At 41.1% G+C, this 27,442-nt stretch overlaps 1 protein-coding gene across 1 annotated transcript in view; it reads left to right on the top strand.

Moving 5' to 3' along the window:
* The window catches only part of ATP8B4 (ATPase phospholipid transporting 8B4 (putative)), a 336,358-nt gene that overhangs the window by 92,771 nt on the left and 216,145 nt on the right, over positions 1-27,442 (top strand). The window contains 1 exon segment of the mRNA XM_073653088.1: positions 4,356-4,417. Within this exon segment, the coding sequence (XP_073509189.1) occupies positions 4,356-4,417 (62 nt within the window).

Below are 27,442 nucleotides of genomic sequence, written 5' to 3'. Positions count from 1 at the left end.
AATAAAGCAGTCATGGTATAATAATGTTGTAGAGCAGGAGCCATTGGGCAAATTGATGTACCGTTTCGGTTCAGAGTTTGTTGATTTTAATACCAGCAAATACTGGGAATCTGATGGGTGAAATTATTCATTGAAGGAGTAGTCTCAAGTTATTAATTTGCTTTAATTAGTTAGACAGTTTGACTTTAAGCAAGTTTGCAATTGACTTGCTTTTTGTATCTGCTGTCATTGTCATTCAATAAGAGCTTTTCTGTTTCACAGCATACAGCTTGTTTCCATGGGGCTCAGCCACTAGTGCCTTCCCATTGGTAAAAGTGTAATTTTTGTATTTGCTGCAAACTTGTCAGGTTAAAAGGGGAAACTGGACCCCAAAATTTATTGCACAATTTCTCCCGAACGCGGTGATGCCCCATACGTCATCAGAAACTACTGTTAGGCCACACGTCAGGGCTGAGAAGGAAGGAGCGCTATTAGGCTTTTGAAGCACAGAGTTTGGTAGAATAGTTTGCGGGCGACATTTGCGGAGCCCCAAAGGTGCTAGATCAGCATAAAAACCCCAAAAGTGACCCCATTGTAGAAATTACACCTCTTAATGAATTCATCTATGGCTGCAGTGACTATTATGTAACATCCACTCCAAGCTTTATTCTGGAGAATTGCAAATCTGTCAGTTTAGTGCCCATACATTGTAGTGCCCCCATATATTGTAGTACCCTCATATATTGTACACAGCTTGTACTTATGGAGACACACACCATGTAAATTTGAATTGGTCTCTCCCCGCTACAGTAATGCCAAACATGTGGCTGCTTACTGCGGTTTAGGCACAGTGGGGTATTTGGATTTGGGAGCACAGAATTCACTGGATTTTATTTGAGGGGGCGGGAGCCATGTCGCTTTTCCAGAGTCTTTGTTCTACCAGTAATGTGGAACCACCTATAGTTCCAGGGACCGATGACAGACCTGAGAGAGTGATAGTTTGGTGTGGGATAAATTAGGGTTTTTATTGGTAACATTTTGGGGTAAATAATATTTTTTGATGCTTCCAGAATAAGGCTGGATCATATTCTTGTGTTCTACGCTGAGGACTTGCGTCTTGATTTCCATGTAAATCCCACAAAAAAAGCGATTCAGATGAAACCCTTAACGGAACCACCCACCATAGTGTTATAGATGGAGACACTTTGGACTCCATTTGGCGTCTGCTCTGGTAGTATCCATCTTTTTAGGCAGGCACAGATCTGTGGACGCCCACACTTGTGCGCTAAAAGGAAATCTAAAATGATGTGACACCGCCGAGCAGAGACTAGACCAAAGTGACTCCATCGGCCTCATAAGTGAGTGATTCTGTTGGGGATTTTGTCTGAATTGCGGTTTTGGAGAATTTACATGGAAACTCCGACGTAAGCGCTCAGCGGAGAGTGCAGGATAAATGTGAGCCAAGCCTTATTCCGATTTTTGTGAGGTAGATTGAACAAATAGACAGCAGTACAAGAATAGTCCTTATTTTTAATCTTACGCAGTGCACCAAATGATAAGGCGGATTTATTCTTCAGGTCAGTGCAATTACAGCGATACCAGAATTATATGTTTTGTTTTTTTTAGGTTTTGTTGCTATCACACAGTAAAAAATACTTTTTTATAAAAAGTAGTTATTTTCGTCGTCATATTCTGAGAGCTGTAACATTTTTATTTTTTGGCGAACAGAGCTATTTGACTGCTTATTTTTTTGCAGGACGAGTTGCAGATTATTTTAGTACCATTTTGGGCCACATAGTAGTTTTTGATTGCTTTTTATTCAGATTTTTCAGACACAGAATGAACAAAAAACAGAAATTCAGTTATTGTTTTTATTTTTTATGCTCTTCACCGTACGGTAAAATTGATGACGGATTTGTTCGTCGGGTCGGTATGATTACAGCGATACCAGATTTATATTGATTTTTTATGCTTTGCTATTTTTATACACTAAAAACAATATTTTAGAAAAATGAATTTGTTTTTGCATCGTCATAGAAAGAAGTTTTTTTTCGTCGGAATATTGCGAGAGCTGTAACTTTTTTATTTTTTAGTCGAATGAGCCATATTAGTGCTTGTTTTTTGCAGGATGGTTTGGAGTTTTCATTTGTACCATTTATTTGTTACATACAACTTCTTGATCGCTTTTTATTCACTTTTTTGTCAGTATGATGCAAATGCGGCATTTTGGCGTGTTTTTTATGGCGCTTATCATACGAAATAAATAACATGCCAGTTTTATAGAGCGGATCATTCCGGACGCAGCAATGCCAGTTATGTGTACTTTTTTTTGTTTATTTTTGTTTTATCACAAATGCTGTGTTTTGTGTATCAAAACGTATTTTAGTGATTTGTGTGCACTTTTTTTTTTTTTTTAAAACTTTATGTAATTTGCATAACAAATTATGGGGTCCATTTTCCCCTATTACCCCTCGTGTAAATTATAAATTTGGTACTAAAACATTAGTGGAAACATTTTTATTTTTTGTTCTCAGAAGTTATACATTTTTGTGAATCACCTGTAGGTTAAAAATGCTCAGTACACCCCTAGGTGAATTCCTTGAGAGGGCTAGCTTCCAAAATGGGGTCACTTGTGGGGGGTCTCTACTATTTTCGCATGTCAGGGGCTCTCCAAATGCGACATGGCATTCACAATCTATTCCAGACAAATGGCGCTCTTTCCTTTCCTAACTCTGCCGTGTGCCCAAGCAGAAGTTTTAACCACATATGGGTATGATCGTGTTCGGAAGAAACTACATAGCAAATTATGGGGTCCGATTTCGCCTATTATCTATTGTGAAAATTACAAATTTGGGGCTAAAACTACATTTTTGTGAAAAAAAAAGAAGAAAATTTTCAATATGACTACTGAATGTGATCAAATTCTGTGTAGTAACTATGGTTTTGAAATGCTCACTATATCCCTGGATAAAATCCTTGAGGGGTGTAGTTTTTAAAATGGGGTAACTTGTGGGGGTTTCCACTGTTTAAGCACATCAGATGTGACATGACGCCCGCAGACCATTCCATCAAAGTCTGCGTTCCAAAACGTCACTCCTTCTTTCCGAGCTCTGCCGTGCACCCAAACAATAGTTTTCCCCAACATAAGGGGTATCGGCTTACTCAGGAGAAATTGCACTACAAATTTTGGGGTCCATTTTCTCCTGTTACGCTTGTCAAAATAAAAAAATTGGGGCTAAAATACATTCTTGAGGAAAAAATTAGACTTTTTATTTTCACAGCTCTACATTATAAACTTCTGTGAAGTACCTGGGGATTCAAGGTGTTCACCACACATCTAGTTACTTTCCTTGAGGGGTCTAGTTTCCAAAATGGGGTCACTTTGGGGGGGTTTCCCTGTTTAGGCACATCAGGGGCTCTCCAAACACGACATGGCACCCGCTCTTGATTTCAGCCTTTTTTGCATTCAAAAAGTCAAATGGTGCTCCTTCCCTTCTGAACCCTGCTGTGTGCCCAAACAGTAGTTTTACCCCACATATATCGGTGTACTCAGGAGAAATTGCACAACAAATTTTTGGTCCATTTTCTCCTGTCACCCTTGTGGAAATAAAAAATTTGGGGCTAAAGTAAAATTTTTGTGAAAAAAAAAGTAAAATGTTTATTTTTTTCCTTCCATATTGTTTTAGTTCCTGTGAAGCACCTGAAGGGTTAATAAACTTCTTAAATGTGGTTTTGAGGGGTGCAGTTTTTAGAATGGTGTCACTTTTGGGTATTTTCTGTCCTTAAAGTCACTTCAAATGTGATGTGGTCCCTAAAAAAAAAAAAAATTAGTTTGCAAATTTTGTTGGAAAAATGAGAAATCGCTGGTCAACTTTTAACCCTTACAGCTTCCTAACAAAAACCAAATTATGTTTCAAAAATGTTGCAGATGTAAAGTAGACATGTAGAAAATGTTATTTATTAACTATTTTGTGTGACATAACTCTCTGGTTTAAGGGCATGAGAATGAAAAGTTAAAAAATTCTGAAATTTTCACCAAATTTCCGATATTTTCATAAATAAACGTAAGTCATAGAGAAGAAATTTTACCACTATCATGAAGTACAATATGTCACGGAAAAACAATCTCTGAATCAGCGGGATCCGTTGAAGCTCTAGAGTTATTACTTCATAAAGTGACACTGATCAAATTTTAAAAAAATTGGCCTGATCATTAAGGTCAAACTTGGCTCGGTCACGAAGGGGTTAAGCTTATCAGATTTAGAATTCATAGTTTCATGATTTTTAAACAATCTGCAAAAAAAGGAAAGTGTTTGCTTTTTAAATAACAACCAGTTTTTGTTTTACATGAATACTTTTCTGTTGTAAATTGACAGTTTCGCCATAAGACCGATAACCAAGTGAACAATCGTCAGTCGCAAGTTCTTCTCGGTGACAGGTAAGAGCTCTCATTCTTCTCAGGTTCTCCTGATGTTTTAGACCTTGTTTCTGACTGTGCTACAAAAGTTTTCTAATATTACATAATTGTTAACACAATCCAAGACAATTTGTCAATCCACTTGTCAATTAGTTTACAAGTGGATATCCAAATTCAAATCCTAATATCTGTTTCTGATAATAATCGCTTCCTATGCCTTTTTTACTTGAAGAATATAAAGTAATCCAACATCTTAGAATGAGTGGATATACCGGGACATATTGGATGCTAATCGCACCTTTAGCCATGTTTGTTAGTATAATTACAGATGGTCAGTAGTCAACCTCTTGTCTTTATTTTATTACCTACACATATGTAACTGGAAAATGTGTAAAAGGGAATATGTCAGCTTATTCATGCTGCCAGAACCACGCGAAACATGAATAGGATACCGGCGTTATTGCCGCCATGTACATATTGGGCTTAAATGCTGCAGCTTTTAATATACTTTGAAAAGCCGGCCAGCAACTATGAATCTCAGATGACTAGTGTAAGGTTTGTCCCCAGCTGCTTTTCTCTGCCCAGATATTTTTAAATGTGTGTTTGGTCTCCACGCATAGTAGGGGTCCAGCTGGATCCGATGACTCCAGAACCGGCTCCCTAGGGGCGTCCAGTAAGGAATTGTAGCCCATTTTGGTTTCGGGAGATGGTAGCAAGCTTAGACCAGGGGGCGGAGAGTTAGGTCCAGCCCTGAAAGTGACCCAGAAAGTTTAAAAACTCCTGCAGGTCTCCTCCCACTGTCTTTATCCTGGGGAGCTCATGACATCAAGACGTTTGGGAGAAGTCCACCAACCAAGTGAGGGCCCACAACCTTCCCATGTGGCTGCCCATCCCCCGAGCCAGGCCTTCCAACCATCTGGTAATTGACTTTAAGATCTGCTTATACTTGTTGTACCATGCTTTTGTATTTGCAACTCTGACCACTGTATATGTATAACCCTTATGTATATAGTAGATTGTTTAGTGAGCCCTTATGGCGATTAAATATATAATTTAATCTTGAGCTGTTCTTTTATCTCGATCCCCGAACCTTACGTCTGTTGTTCGGTCCAACGAACACTCTACGGGGCTGGTTTCTAGCCCGGTATAAGTCTGTTATATCAAATAGAAACTGGTGGCAGCTCTACCAGGCCGACAAGGCTCTGCTTCACTGGAGTAGTGAAAGAGCCTCTCAGCCTGTCAGGGGTGTGAGCGAGTGTGGGGCCACGTCAGTGACTGAGAGGACCACCTTTTCTCACTCCCTGGTGCCTCTCTGTACCTGTGTGGACAGGAGGTGACGGTGTAGAACTGTACCAATCTGACCTGACGCGTCCTTAAAGGGGGTGCAGAACGTCACGTTGGTGCAAAGGGTAGATCCGTATCACGTGTTCCGTCTGGCATAGTATGACATCAGGCGGGTGGCGGGGTGTGGATCCACCGCCAGAAGCTGCAACAGCGGGATTCTGCGCCCCCCCCCTGGTGCCGTTTCACAACACTCCCTCTCTGTACGTTCCACTGTTACCTTCGCAGGCTGCACTATACTGTATAGCAAGGAACACTGACATACCAACTCAGAAGATGCTTTGGAAGGTTTTTTTAATTATTAATCTTCAGCAGTTCATTGCTCCTCTTCCTCCATGCTTTTGGGTTGCCAGTTGACTCCTGATGAGTGACAGACAAAACAGCCTTTAAAGCGCACCTGACAGCAGGATTGTGCTTAGTAAACCACATACACCGTTATGCTGAGTAAAATGATACCTTTGTTGATAAAATCCGTCCAGTTGTTATTTTATAATCTTCATTTTCATTTCTGCCATAATGATATGCATGTGCTCTGGTGCCCTCATTATGTATTCCTATCTATGTCTTGTGACAGGTCATTGTGCTTTCAGTGACCTGCCTACTATTTTATATACTGACTTTGTAATTTCTGTGCAGCAATATGGCGCCGCGCATGTGCAGTAGCAACTTTCGTTTGCCGAGAAATGCTACTGTGCACGCATGGGCGCCATTTTGCTTTTGGAAAAAGAATTTGGGTGCAGCAATATGGCGCTGCGCATGCGCAGTAGAATCTCTCGGCACCCGAGAAATGCTACTGCGCAAGCGCGGGCGGCGGTAGCCATATTACTGCAGGTAAATTTATTTTTCCTCCAGAAACATTGCTGCACCCAAATTATTTTTCCAAAAGCAAAATGGCGCCCGCGCGTGCGCAGAAGCGCCTCTCGGCAAACTAGAGATGACACTTAACCTGCGCTCGCGGCCATCTTGGGAATGTAAATTTCAATGTGGCACCGAAATTACAAAGTCAGTATGTAAAATAGTAGGCAGGTCACTGAAAGCGCAGTGACCTGTCACAAGGCAGAGATAGGAATACATGAGTACATAATGAGAGCCCCAGAGCACATGCATATCATTATGGCAGAACTGAAAATAAAGATTACACAAGAACCACTGGACGTATTTCATCAACAAAGGTATCATTTTGCTCAGTATAACGGTGCCCACCTGACAGTTTATGTTGTTTACTAAGCACAATAAGGTGCGCTTTAAGACAGCTGAGTTCAGAACAGCAGTGCAGACATGGTGTTGATCTGAACGAAGTACTTTCCCAAGCTGCTTTACCTCTGCAAGATGGGAGAAGCACAGGGGCACAGAGACTGGTCGGGCCAATGAGTGGTGTGAGCAAGCTCTAAAGTATATTGCCTGCTAGCAGCATCCACTCCTTATACTTGGGTAACCGGCCACTCTGAGACCATAGGGTGGCTGGTTACCTAGGTAATGAGCTGTAAACTATAAAATAAAAAAATCCCCCATTCTTCAGAATGGAAACGATTTTTAATAACCATTACATTTCAAAGTTACTTTTATTTACAAGCACTTTGCAGTTTTATCCATTTAAAAGGAACCTGTCATGTCAAAAACCGCTATTAAACTGGAGATATGGGATTATACTGCAGGTTAATAGCGTACTAAAGCCGTGCGGCCACCACACTGAAAGCGCTTCTATCTGGAGGAAATTAACTTTATTTCTCCCGGCAACCTCTGGCTTTCAGTCATAGAGGTGCGGCTTCAGTCACTGCTCAGTACATTGTGAGCAGCGGCTGTAACCGCGCCCCGGCACTGACAGACAGCTCAGCACTGATGCAAGGTTGAGTTGGCTGTCGGTCATTGCTGGGGCGCGATTACTGCCGCTGCTCACAAAGTACTGAAGCCGCACCACGATGACTGAAAGCCAGAGGCTCATCGGAGGAATAAAGTTAATTTCCTCTCTGTAGTTGGGCTTTCAGTGCGGCGGCCTCATAGCTTTAGTACACTATTAACCTGTAGGTGAACCCCATATCTACAGTTTAATAGTGTTTTTTTGACGTGACAGGTTCCCTTTGAGAACTTTAGACTATCGCTTTAAGGACACTTTCAGCATCTTTGGGACATGTTTGACATATGCTTCAGGAGTTTTTCCAGGAGCAGTGTGAATGCACGGAGTGTACTTTTTATTTTGGATAATTTTCTTTTAAATAAAAATAAATTAATCTGAAAATCACATTAATAATATAATAAATCATTTTCATCCGTCTGATTCAAATTGCTGTTATGCTTACCCTGTTCTTTCTCATTCTTGTTCTTTCCATGGAAGTTCAGGGTGTACTCTCAAAATGATATATAAAAGAAAACTTTACTCCGAGCTTTTGCTTTCATTTGAATGTAGCTTACAAGTACAACAAGTCACCTGGGCGCCGTAGTTGTACCACGCGTGTATTTCTCTAAAGTAAAAGCATCTACCTCCAGCTGTCAGCGGGTTCTGCAGTCGGCACTGCATGTTCTAAAGTAACTGTTCACTAGCTGTCTGCTATTTAATGCTAGCTCATAATTAAATAAATCGGTATTGAGAAACACATTTAATAGTATCAAGAAGCTGTTATCACTTCCAGGCTAACAGATTGTGGTTCCAGTTTGGAAAATGTCCCAATCCCATTCTTTGTTTTCCTGCGATGGTTATACTGACATCTACTGAGATGAAGATGCCAGCAGAGTAGCTGTGGGGAATTTTTGATTCCATGTTCTATTATATTTGTGTATTTAAGGGGAGTTTTTCACCCCCCCAACATTAACTAAACCACTTACATGGATATGTAGGGGATTTTGTCTCTATAATACATGTAATATAGCTTTCAGTGGTTTAGTTGTCTTAAAAAATGTGTTCAAATGATTCAGCTTCAGTGCACCCTTGGCATATGGCCAAGGGCTCAGAGCCGCGTTATGCCCTCTCAGTCAGTTTGCATGCTGAGCACTTTCATATCTTGATTAACAGCGTTCAAGCAAACGCTGCGTGAACTCAATCAGTGACACTACATTAGCCCAGCTGTGCTAGGTGTCAGTGTGCTCTGCAGTACAGTACTGAGGGGCGGTTGCAGACAGGAGCCAGCGATGACAGCTGGTAATAAACCTATGTGAACACGGCTGCTGAGTCCGTGCAGAGCCGCTGATTGTCTTATTGACAGCACTGAACGCAAACTGCTCAGTGTGCAAACTGAGGGGTGCAACTGTGCACTGAGAACTCGGCCACACCAAGGGTCCATCAAAGCCGTCTCATTCCCTAACAAAATAAATCTTTTCCAGAGAAATAAATCTTTTTTTAATGCCCACTATACCACTAAAATCTATTCATCATGTGTTATTTTTATATGGGCTAAGTGCCCTGAATAACTATATAAGTTTTGGGGGTGACAGACACCCTTTAAATACATGATTATGGAAGATCTATGTATGGCATATAGAAAGAGCAGAGGTTCTTTTTAATAAGATTGATCAACATGTCGATCACATCTCCTGTTTTCATGGATAAATGTGCTGCTGACTGATGATTTAATGGCCTTCTTGAATGTGGTGATTTAGTGACCCTCATTCAGACTGTTGTCAGCATATTTACACCAGCCAATGATTTGTAAGAATCCTCGCTCTGCAGACTGTTGGCCCCTGCGAAAGGACTTTAACTTGAAAACTTAAAAACAAAAAATAGGTTTTTCATAGCACTTTTGTAACTTATCGAAGGCATTCTGGATGTGTTATAGAACAGGAGGAGCTGATCAGGTTTACGTACAACGACGTCATTCTGGTAATTTCCCATGGTAGGAAAAAAACAATGAGGGTGACAGCTTCCGCTACGTGGGAACGCGGCACTTGCACAGTGATTTTTTTATGCTCCGCTCACAGTACGGCAGAGCAAAGTGCACCTGCGCAGGCATGATGTTTTGTTTCGCTATGTGGATGATGCAGGATGCCACAGAGAGGAGGCCCATTGGACTGGACCAACTTCATCTACATACAGCGCGGGAGCAATTAAAATTGTATTTTTGGGGGTATATAACAGGAGTTAGGAGATGATAGACACGTTTGTTGAATGCAGTACAGGAGCAGATAAAACTGGTGGCATTTGTTTAGACTCAAATTAGTGACAGGTTCACTTTAAAAATAAGAAAATTGAAATTAAAACTGGAATTAAAAGAAGAGCTAAATTGGCCAGTTTTGCCTTTGTGACAGGTCGTCTTTAAAAAAATAAAAATAAAAATAATACTATATCTATCTATATGTGTGTGTATGTGTATATATACAGTACAGACCAAAAGTTTGGACACACCTTCTCATTTAAAGATTTTTCTGTATTTTCATGACTTTGAAAATTGTACATTCACACTGAAGGCATCAGAACTATGAATTAACACATGTGGAATTATATACTTAACAAAAAAGTGTGAAACAACTGAAAATATGTCTTATATTCTAGGTTCTTCAAAGAAGCCACCTTTTGCTTTGATGACTGCTTTGCACACTCTTGGCATTCTCTTGATGAGCTTCAAGAGGTAGTCACTGGAAATGGTTTTCACTTCACAGGTGTGCCCTGTCAGGTTTAGTAAGTGGGATTTCTTGGGGTTGGGTCCATCAGTTGTGTTGTGCAGAAGTCTGGTGGATACACAGCTGATAGTCCTACTGAATAGACTGTTAGCTGCTTTTTTCTTGCCAAAATACAAATTCTAAGTAAAGAAAAACGAGTGGCCATCATTACTTTAAGAAATGAAGGTCAGTCAGTCCGAAAAATTGGGAAAACTTTGAAAGTGTCCCCAAGTGCAGTTGTAAAAACCATCAAGCGCTACAAAGAAACTGGCTCACATGAGGACTGCCCCAGGAAAGGAAGACCAAGAGTCACCTCTGCTTCTGAGGATAAGTTTATCCGAGTCACCAGCCTCAGAAATCGCAGGTTTACAGCAGCTCAGATTAGAGACCAGGTCAATGCCACACAGAGTTCTAGCAGCAGACACATCTCTACAACAACTGTTAAGAGGAGACTTTGTGCAGCAGGCCTTCATGGTAAAATAGCTGCTAGGAAACCACAGCTAAGGACAGGCAACAAGCAGAAGAGACTTGTTTGGGCTAAAGAACACAAGGAATGGACATTAGACCAGTGGAAATCTGTGCTTTGGTCTGATAAGTCCAAATTTGAGATCTTTGGTTCCAACCACCGTGTCTTTGTTCGACGCAGAAACGGTGAACGGATGGACTCTACATGCCTGGTTCCCACCGTGAAGCATGGAGGAGGAGGTGTGATGGTGTGGGGGTGCTTTGCTGGTGACACTGTTGGGGATTTATTCAAAATTGAAGGCATACTGAACCAGCATGGCTACCACAGCATCTTGCAGCGGCATGCTATTCCATCCGGTTTGCGTTTAGTTGGACCATCATTTATTTTTCAACAGGACAATGACCCCAAACACACCTCCAGGCTGTGTAAGGGCTATTTGACCAAGAAGGAGAGTGATGGGGTGCTACGCCAGATGACCTGGCCTCCACAGTCATCAGTCCTGAACCCAATCGAGATGGTTTGGGGTGAGCTGGACGGTGGACCGCAGAGTGAAGGCAAAAGGGCCAAAAAGTGCTAAGCATCTCTGGGAACTCCTTCAAGATTGTTAGAAGACCATTTCCGGTGACTACCTCTTGAAGCTCATCAAGAGAATGCCAAGAGTGTGCAAAGCAGTCATCAAAGCAAAAGGTGGCTACTTTGAAGAACCTAGAATATAAGACATATTTTCAGTTGTTTCACACTTTTTTGTTAAGTATATAATTCCACATGTATTAATTCATAGTTCTGATGCCTTCAGTGTGAATGTACAATTTTCAAAGTCATGAAAATACAGAAAAATCTTTAAATGAGAGCGTGTGTCCAAACTTTTGGTCTGTACTGTATATTGTGATAAAGTCCCTGGTAAATTACTGGAGGGGAGATATGTAGCACTGAGATTGTTAGCTTCAGTAATTAAACATAGGAAAAAGGTATGGGTAGGACCTGGAGGCACAAGCTCTGTAGCTGTGGTGTTCATGTTAAGGAAAGCGAAATCTTGGGTTGTTTTGTTATGAAACGGGCGGTTACCCATAGCAGCAATGACTGTGCCATACGTTATGTTTTGTTTTTCCTTTTAGGCCAGGAAGGCCGTGTTTGTTTTGCTATCATTGCAGTGGTTTATGCAGTGCTCTTAATAAACCACAGAAGATTTAAAGAGACAGTGTTCCTGTCTCATACTTTGCACTGACAAGGGCCAAGAGCCCGAAACACTGTGTCTGCAAATTGAGATTCTGATTTGGCTTTTATCCTAAGTCATATTGCATGACTCGTTAAAGGGTTGATTGTGATTTGTAGGATTGCTGCTTCCAATAGGTGGTGCTATAGAGTTCAAGTCCTGTTTTTCTCTGAATAGGCAATTTGCATATTAAATTTCCCAGACGAGGATAGCACGGCGAATAAGCCTTCTTACCTTGACATGCCAGAGCTGGTATGTCATTCTCCAAAGGGAGAAATGTTACCCCTTAGACCGCATTTCATTTGGAAATCAAGGTCCCAGAGTCTGGAGGAAGAGTGGAGAGGCCACAATCCAAGCTGCTTGAGGTCTAGTGTGAAGTTTCCACAATCAGTGATGGTTTGCGGAGCCATGTCATCTGCTGGTGTAGGTCCACTGTGTTTTATCAAGACCAAAGTCAGCGCGGCCATCTACCAGGAAATTTTAGATCACTTTCTGCTTCCCTCTGCCGACAAGCTTTTTGGAGATGGCAATTTCAGTCTCCAGCAGGACTTGGCACCTGTCCACACTGCCAAAAGTACCAATACCTGATTTAAAAACAACAGTATCGCTGTCCTTGATTGGCCAGCAAACTCGCCTGACCTTAACCCCATAGAGAATCTATGGAGTATTATCAAGAGGAAGATGAGAAACACCAGACCCAACAATGCAGACGAGCTGAAGGCTGCTATCAAAGCAACCTGGGCTTCCATAACACCTCAGCAGTGCCACAGGCTGATCGCCTCCATGCCACGCCGCATTGATGCAGTAATTGATGCAATAGGAGCCCCGACCAAGTATTAAGTGCATTTATTGAACATACATTTCAGTAGGCCAACATGTCGGATTTAAAAAAAAAAACATTTTTTCAAGCTGTTGTTATAAAGTATTCTAATTTACTGAGATAATGACTTTTGTGTTTTCATTGGCTGTAAGCCATAATCATCATCATTAACAGAAATAAACACTTGAAATAGATCACTCTGCTTGTAATGACTCTATATAATATGAGTTTCACTTTTTGTATTGAAGAACTGAAATAAATTAACTTTTTGATGATATTATAATTTAGTGAGAAGCACTTCTATCTTATCAGTAGCAGCTGCCATCTCCTATCTCAGTAATGTAACAGTCTGTCTTCACTGAATACAGATTTTTCCCAAGAACTGAGAATTTTGAAAATGATTGCTCAGAACTGGCAGAGAAGGAAGCTGCTTACAAAGTTGCTTATTTTCATGTGTACTATTGGTTTATGAAATAAAAATTGAAACGGTTACAGTTTTCATAACCTGGAATGATGGAAAGCACAAATCCTATGATTCTTATTTACTTTTCATTTTTCTGGTGGATAAAGCCCCCCATCTTTGGTATACTGATGGCAAGTGGGCAGTCTTTCTTCTGTGCCATCTCCTCCTTCCAGGAACCAAATGCATAGTCTTAGTTGATTCTTAGAAATCCGTTCTTTAGCAGCTGCTGTAAGGTATTTTCAAAGTATTTATGAACTTTCACAGACCTTTTAATTTCCATGGTATCTGTAACCAATGGGATTATCCATAATGCCTCTAAAATTCTTTGATTTAGTGTATTGAGAGTGGTTCATTAACCTTATATAAATAAGTGCAAATATATTGACTAATATAAATGTCCTTTTTAATTGCAACCATAACACTCTAAAGTGAACTCTCCAAGAACCTCAGCAGATTGAGCTTGATGAACTTTCCTCAACCAGATGTCTTGTACCATAATTATAACTTTTGCATGTTTCCATACCAACCACTTTCATATCTCAGATATTTATTAAAATGTCCAATTAGCCAAAAACACAAACTAGCTCCAGGATGCCCACCACTGACCTATTGTTCGCCTTTGGAGTCTTCGGTTACTATTCACATCTGGCATTCTTGTTTATCAAATCTTTCTTGGCTTCATGTTTTAGAAACATTTTTTGCAGATGGATTTTGCTTTCTTTCTTCCCCCTTTTTGTTTTCCAAATCACACTTTTAACAAGGGTGAGATACATTTCTTTATATAGCACCTGACGTCTTTCCTTAAGCTTCAAATAAAATTGTATTTAAAACATTCTCTTTTTGTTTTAAAAAAAAAAAATGATGAAAGTAATCATCACATTGTGAAACAGACTGTAGAACAGCAATTGAAAGTCTTGGGAAACTACAGAGGGGTTTTTTTTATGTATTTTGGTCTGTCTTTGCTCACCATCTGTCACCAGGATTTATTAGAAAAATCATATAAAAAAAGGAGGTATAAATATGTTATAAAAGTCAGACTCAGATGAAGCTTGCATACGTTTAATGTCTTCATTGATTCGGCCTCAATTCCATCAGGTTTTGATTTCTTTTGACAGGCAGAATCCTGAAAGATACCTTTAGAGTAAGTCTGTAAGATCCTTTTCATGTCTGTTTTCAGTCCCTTAAAAATAGATCCATCAGAAGGCTTCATGCTGATGTGAATGTACACTCTGTGGTTTTATAAAAATGGATCTCTGAGGTTTATTTTTACCCTATTGATTGGGGCTCACGACGTATACCAGCATGTCATACTGGGGTGTTGTTTTTCTCCTGAGCCCAATAAAACATTAAAGAAATCCTAAAAGACGTAAAATATGTTGCTAAATCAGAGAATCAACATATATCCGTTTTATCAGTTTCACAGTCTTCTGCACAATTTTCAGTGTGCTCTTTGATCGAATGATGATTGAACCTGTCCCTTTAAATTTATGAATGAATCAGCTACTGCTGCTCATTCTTTCATTAGACTCTTAGAAAAAGTCCACACTCTGCATAAGGATGTCATCCACATGTGCGTATGTATGTATGTGTATATCTATCTATCTATCTATATATCTATATATACACTACTGTTCAAAAGTTTGGGGTCATTTAGAAATTTCATTATTTTTGAAAGAAAAGCACATTTTTTTCAATGAAGCTAACATTAAATGAATCAGAAATACACTCTATACATTGTTAATGTGGTAAATGACTATTCTAGCTGCAAACATCTTGTTTTTATTGCAATATCTACATAGGTGTATAGAGGCCCATTTCCAACAACCACCAATCCAGTGTTTTAATGGTATATTGTGTTTGCTAACTGTGTAAGAAGGCTAATGGATGTTTAGAAAACCCCAGAAAACCCTTGCACAAGTATGTTAGCCCAGCTAAAAATGGCTTGGCTGATTTGAGAAGCTATAAAATTTACCTTCTTTTGAGCTAGTTGAGAATCTGGAGCATTACATTTGTTTGTTCTATGAAACTCTCAAAATGGCCAGAAAAAGAGAACTTTCATGTGAAACTCGACCGTCTATTCTTGTTCTTAGAAATGAAGGCTATTCCATGTGAGAAATTGCCAAGAAACTGAAGATTTCCTATAACGGTGTGTACTACTCCCTTCAGAGGAGAGCACAAACAGGCTCTAACCAGAGTAGAAAGAGAAGTGGGAGGCCCTGCTGCACAACTGAGCGACAAGACCGGTATATTAGAGTCTCCAGTTTGAGAAATCGACGCCTCACAGTTCCTCAACTGGCAGCTTCATTAAATAGTACACGCAAAACGCCAGTGTCAATGTCTACAGTGAAGAGGCAACTCCGGGATGCTGGCCTTCAGGGCAAAGTGGCAAAGAAAAAGCCATATCTGAGACTGGCTAATAAAAGGAAAAGATTAATATGGGCAAAAGAACACAGACATTGGACAGAGGGAGATTGGAAAAAAGTTTTATGGACAGACGAATCAAAGTTTGAGGTGTTTGGATCACACAGAAGAACATTTTTGAGACACAGAACAACTGAAAAGATGCTGGAAGAGTGCCTGACGCCATCTATCAAGCATGGTGGAGGTAATGTGATGGTCTGGTGTTGCTTGGTGCTGGTAAAGTGGGAGATTTGTACAAGGTAAATGGGATTTTGAATAAGGAAGGCTATCACTCCATTTTGCAATGCCATGCCATACCCTGTGGACAGTGCTTGATTGGAGCCAATTTCATCCTACAACAGGACAATGACCCAAAGCACACCTCCAAATTATGCATGAACTTTTTAGGGAAGAAGCAGGCAGCTGGTATTCTATTTGTAATGGAGTGGTTAGCGCAGTCATCAGATCTCAACCCCATTGAGCTGTTGTGGGAGCAGCTTGACCGTATGGTACACAAAAAGTGCCCATCAAGCCAATCCAACTTGTTGGAGGGGCTTCAGGAAGCATGGGGTGAAATTTCTCAAGATTACCTCAGCAAATTAACAGCTAGAATGCCAAAGGTCTGAAGTGCTGTAATTGCTGCAAAGGGAGCATTCTTTGATGAAAGCAAAGTTTGAAGGAGAAAATTATTCTTTCTAATAAAAATCATTATTTCTAACCTTGTCAATGTCTGGACTATATTTTCTAATCATTTTGCAACTCATTTGATAAATAAAAGTATGAGTTTTCATGGAAAACACAAAATTGTCTGAGTGACCCTAAACGGTAGTGTGTGTGTATATGTGTAGGTGTATGTGTGTATGTGTGTGTGTATGTATATATATACAGTGCCTACAAGTAGTATTCAACCCCCTGCAGATTTAGCTGGTTTGATAAGATGCAAATAAGTTAGAGCCTTCAAACTGCAAACGAGAGTAGGTTTTATGAACAGAAGCATAAATCTTACAAACCAAAAAGTTATGTTGCTCAGTTGAATTTTATTCAATTTTAAACATAAAAGTGTGGGTCAATTATTATACAACCCCTATGTTTAATATTTTGTGGAATAACCCTTGTTTGCAATTACAGCTAATAATCGTCTTTTATAAGACCTGATCAGGCCGGCACAGGTCTGTGGAGTTATCTTGGCCCACTCCTCCATGCAGATCTTCTCCAAGTTATCTAGGTTCTTTGGGTGTCTCATGTGGACTTTATTCTTGAGCTCCTTCCACAAGTTTTCAATTGGGTTAAGGTCAGGAGACTGACTAGGCCACTCCAACACCTTGACTTTTTCCCTCTTGAACCAGGCCTTGGTTTTCTTGGCTGTGTGCTTTGGGTCGTTGTCTTGTTGGAAGATGAAATTACGACCCATCTTAAGATCCTTGATGGAGGAGCGGAGGTTCTTGGCCAAAATCTCCAGGTAGGCCGTGCTATCCATCTTCCCATGGATGCGGACCAGATGGCTAGGCCCCTTGGCAGAGAAACAGCCCCACAGCATGATGCTGCCACCACCATGCTTGACTGTAGGGATGGTATTCTTGGGGTCGTATGCAGTGCCATCCAGTCTCCAAACGTCACGTGTGTGGTTGGCACCAAAGATCTCGATCTTGGTCTCATCAGACCATAGAACCTTGAACCAGTCTGTCTCAGAGTCCTCCAAGTGATCATGAGCAAACTGTAGACGAGCCTTGACATGACGCTTTGAAAGTAAAGGTACCTTACGGGCTCGTCTTGAACGGAGACCATTGTGGTGGAGTACGTTACTTATGGTATTGACTGAAACCAATGTCCCCACTGCCATGAGATCTTCCCGGAGCTCCTTCCTTGTTGTCCTTGGGTTAGCCTTGACTCTTCGGACAAGCCTGGCCTCGGCACGGGAGGACACTTTCAAAGGCTGTCCTGGCCGTGGAAGGCTAACAGTAGTTCCATAAGCCTTCCACTTACGGATGATGCTCCCAGCAGTGGAGACAGGTAGGCCCAACTCCTTGGAAAGGGTTTTGTACCCCTTGCCAGCCTTGTGACCCTCCACGATCTTGTCTCTGATGGCCTTGGAATGCTCCTTTGTCTTTCCCATGTTGACCATGTCTGAGTGCTGTTCACAAGTTTGGGGAGGGTCTTAAATAGTCAGAAAAGGCTGGCAAAAGAGATCTTTAATCCACACATGTGAAGCTCATTATTCTTGGTGCCTGAACTACTTCTTAATACTTTTGGGGGACCAAACAGAATTATTGTGGTTTGAGGGGTTGAATAATAAATGACACTCTGAATTAACTTTTAACGTTTTAAAAAAAAAAAAAAAAAAAAATTTGCTGCAGTGCATTTCCCACTTCCAGGCTGATCTACAGTACAAATGTCACAATGCCAAGTTAATTCCGCATGTGTCAACCAGCTAAATCTGTAGGGGGTTGAATACTACTTGTAGGCACTGTATATATATATATACACAGTACAGACCAAAGGTTTGGACACACCTTCTCATTTAACAATTTTTCAGTATTTTCATGACTATGAAAATTGTACATTCACACTGAAGGCATCAAAACTATGAATTAACACATGTGGAATTATATACTTAACAAAAAAGTGTGAAACAACTGAAAATATGTCTTATATTCTAGGTTCTTCAAAGTAGCCACCTTTTGTTTTGATGACAGCTTTGCACACTCTTGGCATTCTCTTGATGAGCTTCAAGAGGTAGTCACCGGAAATGGTCTTCCAACAATCTTGAAGGAGGTCCCAGAGATGCTTAGCACTTGTTGGCCCTTTTGCCTTCACTCTGTGGTCCAGCTCACCCCAAACCATCTCGATTGGGTTCAGGTTTGGTGACTGTGGAGGCCAGGTCACCTGGCGTAGCACCCCATCACTCTCCTTCTTGGTCAACTAGCCCTTGCACAGCCTAGTTTTTTGTTTTTTTTTATTATTATTTTGCCTCTCTGTTGTGGAGATGTTAGCAATGAAAGTATTGGCACATAATGAGTTACATTTTTTAAAAGTCCAAGTAGGTGTTATTTAGATTCTTTCCATTGGGGGTGTGTACTTATTCTCCCTGTATGAGTTGCCCAATGATAAGCTGGCAGCAACATACTAGACAGCGAACACGCCCCAGAATAGCGTAGGTTTCTCAGTGTGTGAGATGTAAGGATATATCCCTGATCTCCTGGTCTCACTTCCTGCTCGATTACATAGTGCTGGGTATAGAGCACAGATGACTTTCACATCTTTCAGATAAAGTTGATATATATCTGTCTCACTTTGCAAACCTTTCTATCAGCTCTCTTCCTCTCGTAACACGGTCAGCTCTGTTGGACTGCCCCTCCTTCCTCACTATCTGTCCAGAGGTGAGCGCTCAACTTGTATGCTCAGGATGAACAAAGCCAATGATCCCAACTAGATAAGCTGATTAATACGCTACACGTGAAATTTATAATTGTACCCATACACAATGAATGGAATATACATTTACCCTGATACATAGCAATACATGTGTATTTTAAATGCCGCTGTCGGAGATTGACAGCGGCATTTAACATGTTAACAGCTGCTGTAACATAGTAACATAGTTTTTAAGGTTGAAGGAAGACTAAGTCCATCTAGTCCAACCCATAGCCTAACTTGTTGATCCAGAGGAAGGCAAAAAAAAACCCATGTGGCAAACACTAAGCTCCACATTGGGGAAAAAAATTCCTTCCCGACTCCATACGACAATCAGACTAGTTCCCTGGATCAACTCCCTATCAAGGAATCTAGTATTTATAACCTGTAATATTATACTTTTCAAGAAAGGCATCCATGCCCTTCTTAAATTTTAACAGTGAATCACTCATTACAACATCATGCGGCAGAGAGTTCCATAGTCTCACTGCTCTTACAGTAAAGAATCCCCGTCTGTGATTATGATTAAACCTTCTTTCCTCCAGACGTAGAAGATGCCCCCTTGTCCCAGTCTCAGGCCTCAGAGTTAAAAGATCAGTAGAAAGGTCTTTGTACTGTCCCCTCATATACTTGTACATAGTAATAAGATCACCCCTAAGCCTTCTTTTTTCCACAGTAAATAACCCCAAGTGTAATAACCTGTCTTGGTATTGCAGACCCCCCAGTCCTCTAATAACCTTGGTCGCTCTTCTCTGCACCCGCTCTAGTTCAGCTATGTCTTTCTTATACACCGGAGACCAGAACTGTACACAGTATTCTAAGTGTGGTCGCACTAATGACTTGTATAGAGGTAAAATGATGTTCTCCTCATGAGCATCTATGCCTCTTTTAATGCATCCCATTATTTTATTTGCCTTTGCAGCAGCTGCCTGACACTGGCCACTAAACGTGAGCTTGTCGTCCACCAATACACCCAGGTCTTTTTCAGTTACAGTTTTGCCCAGTGTTTTACAATTAAGCATATAATTATACATTTTATTTCCTCTGCCCAAGTGCATTACCTTACATTTATCCCCATTAAAGCTCATTTGCCATTTATCAGCCCAAGCTTCTAGTTTACATAGATCCTCCTGTAATATAAAATTGTCCTCCTCTGTATTGATTACCTTGCAGAGTTTAGTGTCATCTGCAAATATTGAAATATTACTCTGTATGCCCCCTACAAGGTCATTAATAAATATGTTAAAAAGAAGGGGGCCCAATACTGACCCCTGTGGTACCCCACTGTTAACTGAGACCCAGTCTGAGTGTTTTCCATTAATAACCACCCTTTGTTTCCTATCACTGAGCCAATTCTTAACCCACATACATATATTTTCCCCTATCCCCATTGTTCTCATTTTATGTATCAACCTTTTGTGTGGAACCGTATCAAAAGCTTTTGAAAAGTCCATATACACAACATCCACTGCATTTCCTTGGTCCAGTCCAGAACTTGCCTCCTCATAAAAACTGATCAGATTAGTTTGACAGGAACGGTCCCTCGTAAACCCATGTTGATATTGGGTCATGAGGTTATTCTTCTTCAGATACTCTAGTATAGTATCTCTTAGGAAACCCTCCAGGATTTTACCCACAGTAGAGGTTAAGCTTACCGGCCTATAATTTCCAAGTTCAGTTTTTGTCCCCTTTTTGAATATTGGCACCACATTTGCTATACGCCAGTCCTGTGGTACAGACCCTGCTATTATGGAATCTTTAAAGATTAAAAATAATGCTCTATCTATGATGTTACTTAATTCCTGCAGTACTCGCGGGTGTATCCCATTCGGGCCCGTGGATTTGTCAACTTTAGTGATTTTTAGACGCCGCTGTACTTCCTGCTGGGTTAAGCAAGTGACATTTACTGGAGAATTTTTGTTATCACTAATCATGTTTTCTGTCATGCGATTTTCTTGTGTAAAAAAATCATTTAGCATATTGGCTTTTTCCTCCTCCTCATCCACCATTTCACCCAGACTATTTTTAAGGGGGCCAACACTATCATTTTTTAGTTTTTTACTATTTATGTAGTTAAAGAATATTTTGGGGTTATTTTTACTTTCTCTGGCAATGATTCTCTCTGCCTCAATCTTTGCTGCCTTGATTTGGTTTTTACATAATTTATTTAATTTTCTATATTTATTTAATGCCTCATCACTACCTACTTGTTTTAGTTCTCTAAATGCTTTCTTTTTGTCACTTATTGCGCCCCTTACAGCTCTATTTAGCCATAGTGGTTTCCTCCTATTTCTAGCATGTTTATTCCCATAGGGTATATATTGTACACAGGTCCTATTCAGGATGTTAATAAATGTCTCCCATTTGCTTTGTGTAGCTTTATGTCTCAGGATATCGTCCCAGTTTATTGCACTAAGTTCATCTCTTAACCGTTGGAAATTTGCCTTCCTGAAGTTTAGTGTCCTTGTAACCCCTCTACTACACATCTTATTAAAGGTTACATGAAAACGTATTATTTTGTGATCACTATTACCCAAGTCACCCCCAACTCGTATATTTGATATGCGGTCTGACCTATTGGTTAATATTAGGTCTAGCAGTGCCCCCCTTCTTGTTGGGTCCTGAACCAGTTGTGAAAGGTAATTGTCTCTCATAGTAGTCAAAAACCTATTTCCTTTGCTTGAACTACATGTTTCTGTCCCCCAATGTATTTCTGGGTAGTTGAAGTCTCCCATAATAATGACTTCTCCTTGAGTCGCTGCTTCATCTATTTGCTTTATGAGGATATTCTCCGCTACTTCCATTATTTTTGGAGACTTATAACAAACTCCTATCAGTATTTTATTATTTTTCCCCCTCCCCTTATCTCCACCCACAGGGACTCTACATTTTCATTAGATTCACATATATCCTCCCGCAAGACAGGTTTTAAGGATGATTTTACATATAAACACACACCCCCCCTCGCTTGTTTGTACGGTCATTTCTGAACAGACTATAGCCCTGTAAACTAACTGCCCAGTCATGGCTCTCGCCCAGCCACGTCTCAGAGATCCCTACCATGTCATAATTATTTTCCAACAAAATTAATTCTAATTCCTCCATTTTGTTGGTGAGGCTTCTGGCATTAGTGTACATTCATTTTATGTATCTCTCTGTACCTCTATTCATTTTTACTTTATTGACTGTTCTAACCCCACCCCCAATTTCTTTATTTGTGCCCAGGTCACTATCTGCACTATCTTCCCCATCTATAAAATGAATACCCTCCCCCCCAATCCCTAGTTTAAACACTCCTCCAACCTTCTAGCCATTTTCTCCCCCAGCACAGCTGCACCCTCCCCACTAAGGTGCAGCCGGTCCCTAGCGTAGAGTCTGTAGCCAACTGAGAAGTCAGCCCAGTTCTCCAGGAACCCAAATCCCTCCTTCCTACACCAGTTCTTGAGCCACTTATTTATCTCCCTAATCTCCCGTTGCCTCTCTGGCGTGGCACGTGGTACCGGTAGTATTTCAGAGAATACCACCTTGGAGGTCCTTGCTTTCAGCTTGCAGCCTAATTCCCTGAAATCATCTGTAAGGACCTTCCACCTACCTCTAACTTTGTCATTTGTGCCAATCTGCACCATGACCGCTGGGTCCTCACCAGCCCCTCCCAGTAATCTGTCAACCCGATCAGCGATGTGCCAGACTCGAGCGCCAGGTAGGCAGCACACTGTTCGTTGATCCCTGTCTTTGTGACAGATTGCCCTATCTGTTCCTCTAATAATTGAGTCCCCCACTACCAGCACCTGCCTGGCCTGCCCTACTCTCCTATTTCCCTCTTTACTGGAGCTGACACTCCTCCTGCTTTCAGGGGACATGCCTTGCTGCAGTAGTGCTACCCCTGTACCGTCACTCCCCTCATCTGCCAACTTTGCAAACTTATTGGGGTGTGCCAGATCAGGACTAGCATCCCTGGCACTCTTCCCTCTACCACCCCTTCTGTCACCCAACTAGCGACCTCACTGTCATGCAGCTCCCGACTACCACCCTCCCCCACATCTACCCCAGTGAGCTGCTGCTCAGTGAGCAGCAGACTCCTTTCCATGTTGTGAATGGATCTCAGTATTGCCAGCTGCTCATTTAGATCCAGTATCTGGGCTTCCAAACGCACAATGTGCACACATCTCGTGCAGCAGTATGCACCCATTACTGGCTGTTCAAGGAATACATACATGTGGCAAGATGTACACTGAATAACATTGTCAATAATGGAGCTCATTTCCTAATGGGGATTGCAATATACAGAATGTTAAGTAAAAAGTAAAGTAAAGAAATTAATGAAATACAGTCAGCAATTCAGTCCAAAGTCCTCCCTTCAAAACTCCCTTAATACAAAGTCACTGAAAAACAAGTCACACACTTACTTTCGTTCGCACTTATGCTCCGGACACACGCAGCTCGTTCACACTCGCAAACTAAGAGATTTAGGCTGTGTTCACACGATGCGTATTTCATGCGTTTCCGCGGCGTTTTTGCAGTTGCGTAAACGCCGCGGAAACGCATGAAAAACGCATGGTAGAAGGGAAGCAATGTTCCCCAATGGAAATCCGCATGTGCTGTGCCCATGATGCGGATTTTTCCGCAGCGTTAACGCTGCGGTCAAAAATCCGCAGCATGTCAATTAATTTTGCAGAAACGCGGCGATTTCGCCGCCATTGACTTGCATTAGAACGCGCCAATTCCGCAAGACTGCATTTGTACTTGCGTAATTGGTGCGTTCTAATGTGCGGATGGTACCCGGGTGTGGAGGAGAGGAGAGTCTCATCCACACCCAGGTACCATTAAAAAAGCTGTAAAAGAAGAATAAAATAAAAAATAAATGTATTCTTACCATCTGTCGGCCCGCACAGCGCTCCCGCTTGGTTCCCGGCACTTGCAGTGAGTTGTAGGACCTGCGGTGACGTCAGAGTCATGTGACGGGTCACGTGACGCTGACGTCGGCAGGTCTTTCAATTCAAAGTTGCCGGCGAGGGAGAACAGATTGAGCAGGACAGCGCGGGCCATCGGAGGTAAATATATACACTCTCTCGGTTCACACTGTATAAATCCATGCTGTTTGCATGGATTTATATAGTGTGACCTAGTTATCAAGCACTTTCCAGGTGATGCTAACATCGCCTGGAAAGCGCTTGTCAATCTGCATGCGGAAACGCATGTGAATCTGCATGTGGATCCGCATGTATTCTGCAGGAAAAACGCATGCACAATCTGCATGCGTTTTTTCTGCCAGGGAGATGCAGAAATGATGCAGAAATTTTCTGCTTCATTTCTGCATCGTGTGCACATACCCTAAAAGAGGTTTTTTTTTTTTTTTTTTTTTCCCCTTTTCCAGCAATGCACCCTTCACCTCAATGCACTTCCAAAGATTGCGATTCCTCCCGCAATTGTTAGGGGCACATGACAGCTGATCAGTTCAGCTGTCATGTGCCTGAAAAGATGCAGGCTCAGCGCTAGAGCCCACATCAAAGGGAGACGACCTATGACGTATACGTACGTCATAGGTCGTAAAGGGATTAAAAATCATTCTGTGTAAACGGGATACCAGCTGGCAAAAACAATTGCAGCCTATCATTGATCAATCTGTGTGCATCAGAAGCACGATCAGCCTGTCTAGACTGAGTAATAAATGACCGCTGATCAACAACAGGTTTGCTAATTGGTCATCCTATAATAGCCTGTTTATACAGGCCAATTGCACTTTTGATGCACACAAAACAATTATTTTTTTCTGCCACAAGTTATAAATGAACGCTTAATCTTCTACTTTTGCTCTTGGTGTAATGACCTTGCAGTCTTGTTTCTCATAAAAATGCTGCAATATACCTTTAAAAGTTTATTAAAGGGAATGTCACCCGGTGTTTGCTTCCTCATCTGAGAGCAGCATAATGTAGGAAAAGAAACCAATTCCACCTATGTATCATTTAGTTTACTGGGTGCATCAGTTGTGACAAATTCAGAGTTCTTAGATGTAGAATGCTGCAGTGCTCATAAAGCTAACCCTGCCGACACCACAGCTCTCTATGTACATTGTCTATTGATAGTGAGCTGCTTATCACAGGATTGGATGTGGTCGGTCTAGCAGACGCATGAGATGTAGTCCAGCAGTGATAATATCCTGGTAATAAAACCTTCATTGTAAGTAAACAGCACACAGCCTTATAAGTGATACATCACTAAATTCAGTGTTTTAACCCCTACATCATTCTGTCCTCAGATTACATAGCAAAAAGGGACAGATTCACTTTAATTGGTTAAAGTGAAGTGCAGTTGTTTTGAAATAAACATATTCTAGTAGAGCAAAAACTTAATTGATTATTAAATATTAATATTGGGTGAAGCAAACCTCAATACCTGACCTCTGTCTTCTACTTTTCATAGTGCAGCTCTTAACATAATCAGTCAGATACACTCATCTAATTATTTAACTGATCTAAAAACTGAATGTCTAGGTCAATGAGTGCAGCCGAATAAATATCTGGAGACCATATGGGCTTGAAACTTTCTCAAAATGTAAAAACAACATTCTTTGCCAAAATGAAATAGAAAGGTCCATTTATTACATACATGTTACACAGAGCCAATAGTGTGTGTGTGTGTGTGTGTGTGTGTGTGTGTGCACTTGATGATAACTTTTTAGAGTGAATGTATTTTTTTTTTGTTTATTAATAGTGGTGACTATGACTAAAAGGGATACACATTGTGCTGAAAAATATGTTATCTGGCATGTTATACCGATAATCTAGAATATATCTTTTAATGGAATATAGGGCTGAGACTGAGACTCCTGTTAGCTTCACTCTAGAGATAAGCCTTGGGATCATAGATCATTATGGCTGGTTCATTATTGTATAATAATAATTGTATTTATATAGCGCCCACAAATTCCGCAGCAGTTTACAATTAAGCGGGGACATGTACAGACTAGTGATGAGCGAGCACTAAAATGCTCGGGTACTCGTTGCTCGAGTCGTGCAAATTGGAATGCTCGAATGCTCGGTCCGAGCAACGAGCCCAATGTAAGTCTATGGGAAACTCGAGCATTTTTCCTGTGGCCCCCCACCCTCCCCGGCAGTCTGCATAGGGCCTAAAAATTGGGAACAGTGCTCAAGTGACATGGGAACAACATTTCTGACTCCCAGGTCACTGCTGTCAACAATGTTGTCAGAGTATTACGGCACTTTTACGGACTCACAATAAAACATACAAAGACGGAACCAAAATAGATTTTCCTGGGAAAAATGTTAAGGAACATGCTTTCCTGGGTAATGATTTGTATATAAGGCAAAATAAATAGCCAAAAGCAAAAATGCTCCTCCACACCCTGGGCTATGATCACGCGTAGCGTTTTTGATGCATTTTTGCACTTTTGCATTGCTTTCAACGGTGAAAAATACATTTACCGGTAAATGTCATTTTAACTTTTTACTACCATATCTCGTCATGTGGTGTGTGAGACATGATCAGACACATCCTGTTTCATTTATGAAGGAGGGACTCTGAAAGTCACAAAGATTATTGTTATAGGGCCATCAGCCGGCTATGCTTTGTTGTTTCCATTATTAAACAGTGGGTCTCCTATACTGTTTATTGCGTATGCAGTGACTGCAAGGGCTGCCAAAAATTTGGATGCACCCCAATACCCCTTTGAAGAGACATAGAGGTGTGCCTCAGTAAAAAAAATGTTCCCATTATAAAGGAGTGGTTCTCCTATAGTGCTAATGCCCATGCTGTGATTGCAGGGGCTGCCAAAATTTGGGAAAAACCCCAATAGCAATTTAAAGACACATAGAGGTGTGCCACAGTAACGACATGTTCCCATTAGAAAGGAGCGGGTCTGCTATACAGCTATAGGGTATGCAGTGAGTATAATGACTGCGAAAATTTGGGAAAAACCCCAATAACAATTTAAAGACACATCGAGGTGGGCCTCAGTAACAACATGTTCCCATTAGAAAGAAGCGGGTCTCCCATACTGTTCTTGCGTATGCAGTGACTGCAACGGCTGCCAAAAATTTGGAGGCACTCTAATGCCCCTTGCAAGAGACGTAGAGGAGGGCTTCCTGGAAACAATGTTCTCATTATTAGGAAGCTGGTCTCCCATACTGTTTGCCTATGCAGTTAATGCAATGGCTTCCAAAAATTTGTAGGCACTCCAATGCCGCTTGTAAGAGATGTAGAGGAGGTGATATGGTGGTGAATGATATGGTGATGGAGAATGAGGAGAAGGAGGAGGACAAGAGCAAATAGACAAAATCAGGAAGTGTATACCCATGACTGGGTGTGAAGAGGTGAATGGGAATAGA

This window comes from Phyllobates terribilis, unplaced genomic scaffold (assembly GCF_046119375.1).
Source record: "Phyllobates terribilis strain yellow unplaced genomic scaffold, ASM4611937v1 Scaffold_11__3_contigs__length_659146591, whole genome shotgun sequence".
NCBI lineage: Eukaryota > Metazoa > Chordata > Amphibia > Anura > Dendrobatidae > Phyllobates > Phyllobates terribilis.
The sequence above is the reverse complement of the archived record's forward strand: the minus strand, read 5'-3'. Positions and strand labels throughout refer to the sequence as shown.